Here is a 5,115-nt window from a genome sequence, read left to right as displayed (position 1 = left end):
CAGCTACCCAAGCCGCCGTCTACCGGGGTCTGTCCCTCAATCCGGCTCTCTCACCAGCCTGCTCGAAATTCAGAAGCCCACAAAAGTCCATCGCACAAGCTGGGTTGCCTCGGGCGCTGGAGTGTGATTCTGGGGAGCATTGATTCGGGACAAAGGCTGTCTTGGAAAGGTATGTCGTACCCCGTGACCATAAGCCCAGTCAACCTGGGGTTCATCCTGATCTCTTCGCACAAGGAGTCCCCCAGCCCCGGCCACTCTGTTCCCAGCGCGTGGCCTCTGGGGAGACATTTGCCTTTGCTTATATCGCCTGCTCACGTCAATGTGCCCGCTGTGGTTCCCGGCATGAAGTCTGGAGGGCGCGGCGCGGAGGAGGTACTGACTGCCCCCTACTGGGGAAGTCAGGGAACTCGATAGCCTCTACTGCCGTAGGGGGCTGGCAGGTGGCAAACACCCCTTAGTCTATTCACTGTGTTTGGCGTGGGGGGGGCGGGGAGGGCAGGCATAAGTGTCTCCTACTTTCAGTAGTGTGAAGGAGGCTGGCGGGGGACGGGGGAAAGTATCCATTGCATGTTGCTGCTATGGGATACCACTTTCCTCTGTTGTTTCCTGTTCTCCTGGACAGTAAAGAATGTCTCTGTTACTCTGATGGCTATTCACATGAAAGCAGCAGGCCCTGTGTAGCCAGGAAGGAAAGTGCTGTCCCGCTCAGGCCAGGTTACATAAGAACATAAGACCGGCCAGACTGAGTCAGCAAAGGTCCATCCAGGCCAGTGTCCTGTCTTCCCACAGTGGCCAATGGCAGGTGCTCCAGAGGGAGTGAACAGAACAGGGAATCATCAAGTGATCCATCCCCTGTCGCTCATGCCCAGCTGCTGGCAAACAGAGGCTAGGGACACCATCCCAGCCCATCCTGGCTAATAGCCATTGATGGACCTATCCGCCATGAATTTATCTAGTTCTTTTTTGAACCCTGTTATAGTCTTGGCCTTCACAACTTCCTCTGGCAAGGAGTTCCACAGGTTGACTGTGCGTTGTGTGAAGAGATACTTCCTTTTGTGTTTTAAACGTGCAGCCTATTCATTTCATTGGGTGACCCCTAGTTCTTGTGTCCTGAGAAGGGGTAAATAACACTTCCTTATCTACTTTCTCCACATCCATCATGATTTCATAGATGTCTCTCATATCCCCCCTTAGTCGTCTCTTTTCCAGGCTGAACAGTCCAAGTCTTATTAGTCTCTCCTCATATGGAAACGGTTCCATCCCCCGAATCATTTTTTTTTTTGCTCTTTTCTGAACCTTTTCCAGTTCCAATACATCTTTTTTTAAACGGGGCGACAACATCGGCACGCAGAATTCAAGATGTTGGCATCCGATGGATTTATACAGAGGTAATATGATATTTTGTGTCTTATTATCTATCCCTTCCCTCATGGTTCTAAAATTCTGTTTGCTTTTTTGACTGTTGTTACACACTGAGTGGATGTTTTCAGGGAACTATCCACAACACCAAGATCTCTTTCTTGAGTGGTAACAGCTAATTTGGACCCCACCATTGTATATGTATAGTGGGGATTATGTTTTCCAATGTGCATTAATTTGCATTTATTTACAACCTACGGGTCCCATCCTGCGAACGCTTATATATGTGATTAACATCACACACAAAGGGGCAGGGGGCGAGGGGGCTCCTGGAAACTGATGGCAGCTACTCCCGGGCATCAAGTTACTCATACGCATAACAGTGGCAGGATCAGGCCCCAGGAGGCCACGCAATGGCCAAAGGGTGTTGGCAAGGGATGTACTGAACCAAGTCTGGCCAGGTCTTGATAGCTCCCTTTAAACCATTTATCTAAAAACTGCCCCCACCCATGCCTGGACTGAGCGGGTGTGAGTCAGCAAACTGCTCAGAAGCAGCATGCCAGCAGAGGGCATGGGCTGATAAAAACCTTCCCTTTGGGGACGGGGCGGGGGGGTGTAGTTCTTATTTGTTCCTGCTGCTAGAAAGACAATAAATAAATAGTGCACTGAAATACCCCAGGGGGTCCCATGCACTGTGGGCTTTCTGCTTAGAGCAGCTTACACAACTGCTCATCCAAGTTGCTCCTTAGTGGAGCATGTGTGTGTGTGAGACGCTCTCTCTTAGTGCGCTTACTTGTGGCAGGCCTGGAGGTCCCCTGGCCCTGTTGATTTGTGAGGCTGGTTTTCAGAGCACAGGGCCCTGGCCCTTAGAAGCGAAGAAAGACAAACGAGTGAAGGCACTGACCTATTGTCACTCTAGGAAACCTACAAGCACCCCCCGGTTCTCGCTGCCCCTAGCCCCCACCCCACCCACGTACACACGGACACAGGGACTCAGCAGAAGGTTTTTATTTGGTTGTTACAGCCTGTCACTCCCAGAAGGGGATTCCCATGGGTGCATAGGAGCCTGGGAGGTATCTGGAGACCTCCCGCTGGTGGGTCCCTCCAGATGATTCAGTGGTACTCGAGGGTCAGAGCATGGGCCACTGCACTGACCAGCTTTTGCCAGGCGGCCTGCCAGCTGGGAGTGCACTCCTTCCCGAAGTGCATGGCCAGGACAATGATGAGGATACTGCCCAGGAGCTGGAGGAGAAGGAAGAAAATACCCCCAGGTCAGCACCGCTCCGAACTCCCACCTCTCTCTTTGCAGATCTCAGGGCAGGTGCAGGGGATATTTGCCTTGTGGAGTCCTCGAACTATTCTGGGAGTTCATAAATCTATCTGGAGACTGTGCTCCTTTCCACTCTATAATATAAACTCACTTACCTCCCTCCTCAGGAGAGCCCATTAAAGAACATTAACCAGCAACCTGGTTCCGTAGCTCTAGGGCACTCTTGGAGGCCCTATATAGAGAATATGGATTGTTGGTCTGAGCCTCCATTGCATCATGCCAGCCTCACCCCAGCCCAGACCATCCTCTTTCACTGGGTTTACAAACCCCAGGGCGACTTTGGCGCTCGGGTGTTTCAGCCAGTGGAATTTCTCACTGCCCTTCCTTGCTCAGAGGAGCCTGCGTGTCTCTGCACAATGACATGAAACTGGGCACTTGGTGCCTTCCAAAATGCTCCATGAGGTTCTTAGCCTTGGGACACCTGCCAAGCCAGGATGCTCCCTTTCCGCACCCGGCCCAGAGCACAAATCCAAACAGCAGCCCCCAGTAACTGCAATATCAGGATTCAGGGAGGTGGGAATTTGTGCTACCAGAGAGTTGCCCGGAAATGCGTTTCACCCCAGAAAGCTCCTGGCACTCACCGGCATGCCTGGGTTGTCTCTTCCCCAAATCCCATTCTTATTTCCTCCTGCGTCTCTCCTGTTTCTGACTCATACACTGTCCTTCTGGCTCCTCCAGGCTGATGGTCTCTCTCCTGACACCCCCTGGCTCAGACCTCCTCCTGCTCCCATAGCTGCTTTCACTTTTCCTTCTGCTTCCTCCTGGCTGCCCTCACTTTACCCACCTCCTCCCCATCCCTCTCTGCCTTTCCCTTCCCCTCCTGCCTCCACTCCTCCTCTTCCTCAGTCACCTGCCTGCACCCGGAACCCCTTACCACACTTTGACTTCTTTCCCCTCCCATACCATGGCTCCATGCCCTCCTCGTCTCTCTCCTGCCTGCCTCGTGGTTTCCTCACCCTGTCCCTTGAGGCTTTTGCTGCCACTCCCCCAACGCACGTGAACCTCCTGCCTGTAGGAGAAGCACTCCCACGGGCGCATCCCCTTGCCTGTTGCCCACCTCTCTACGCTTTCCCCACTCAGAACTTTCCCTCCCAATCTGAATGCCTCTCACGTTTAGCCCTCTCCCACAGATGGCATCGGCAGATTTGTCACAGGGATCCCTGAACCTGAGACAATTCAGAATTTCCCCTTGAGCCCTCACTGGTGAAGACCCTGATCATCCAAGCCTGGTATCACTTCCATGGGTGGTATGGCGCTCCTGATGCCACTACCTGGGAGGCCACCTTTGACCCTGCTCTCCTGGGAGTTTGCCTGCAAGTGACTGCCTCAGAACCAAGGATGGCCACAGTTGCTCCTGCTGGCCATGCTCTGGGGATGAGCAGGGGGCTGGGAAGAGGGGTCAGCCCGGAGCCGGACTCACCTTGAAGTTCTCGGGATCCACATGCAGCTTCTCGCAGTGCAGCTTGCTCAGGTCAGTGAAGGTTTCCTTGATATGGTCCATGTTCTTCACGGCAGACCCAAAGGAGTTCAGCACCTTCTTGCCATGATCATGGACCCTGACGTTGTGGAGGATGGCGCTGGAGCTGGAGAGGTTCCCGAAGTCAGAGAAGAACCTCTGGGTCCAGGGGTAGACGATCAGCAGCCTAGAGAGAGGGAGATACAAGCAGAGACACACACGGAGTTAGTGCAGCCTCCCTGAAGAAGCAGTAGCTTCTCCAGCCTGGGAAGCAGCGGGGCAGATGCCATGGGGCTGGGCCTACCTGGCCAGGGATTCGCTACCAATCTCCTCCACATTGATCTTTTCCCACATGCTGGTAATGTAGTGCCTCTCTTCGGCTGTCCAGTTCGGCATGGTGATGAGAGTGGATCTGCTCGGCGTGTCAGCTGAGTGAGGAACCAGTAGCTGAGCTGGAGTCCCCTTCGGGGACTTTTATACCCTAACCACGGCTCCTCCTCATCTTAGCCCACACGGTCATTGGCCGGGCCCGGGGCCAACACTGCCAGGGCAGCCTGGGGGAGGAGGCACTGTGTGTTGGGGTGTGGTCTGCGGGGCAAAGTGCCCGGGGCTAATGCAGCCGGAGAGCTCAGGTCCCCCTCCGTCTGTTCTCCCGGCTACGGCCAGGCAGCTCCCATACCCAGCTTCCAAAGGGTGGTGCAGAGGTCTCGCCTGAGACCTAAGGACTGCGCCCACCCCGCTCACCCCCTCAAAGGAAGGCTCACCCTGGGCAACAAGTCCCGGGTGAAGGCTGGATGAAAACGTTTGCTTGTCCCCCTTGATTTGAACCCGGTCGGCTCTGGGCACACCTCGGTCTCATATTAGTATCGTCGCCAGTCAGATGAGTTATGATTTATTGCCCAGCCCCAGGGCCCCGTCCTGCCCGACAGGGTAAGGGCGATGACCAGAGCACCAGGGCTGCCCTGGTCCC

General features: G+C 54.4%; 1 protein-coding gene across 1 annotated transcript; it reads right to left on the bottom strand.

Moving 5' to 3' along the window:
• Window positions 1-2,357: 2,357 nt before the first annotated feature.
• Window positions 2,358-4,589, bottom strand: LOC141988170 (hemoglobin subunit beta). The gene is made up of 3 exons (XM_074954006.1): window positions 4,450-4,589; window positions 4,110-4,332; window positions 2,358-2,601 (listed from the first exon to the last, which is right to left on the bottom strand). Exons 1-3 carry the CDS (start codon window positions 4,539-4,541, stop codon window positions 2,473-2,475), a joined length of 444 nt encoding a protein of 147 aa, XP_074810107.1. The 5' UTR covers window positions 4,542-4,589; the 3' UTR covers window positions 2,358-2,472.
• Between the last annotated feature and the right edge of the window lie 526 nt (window positions 4,590-5,115).

The sequence above is a fragment of the Natator depressus genome, chromosome 1 (assembly GCF_965152275.1).
Source record: "Natator depressus isolate rNatDep1 chromosome 1, rNatDep2.hap1, whole genome shotgun sequence".
Taxonomy (NCBI): domain Eukaryota; kingdom Metazoa; phylum Chordata; order Testudines; family Cheloniidae; genus Natator; species Natator depressus.
Note: the sequence above shows the minus strand (reverse complement) of the source record. Positions and strands in the feature narration are given on the sequence as shown.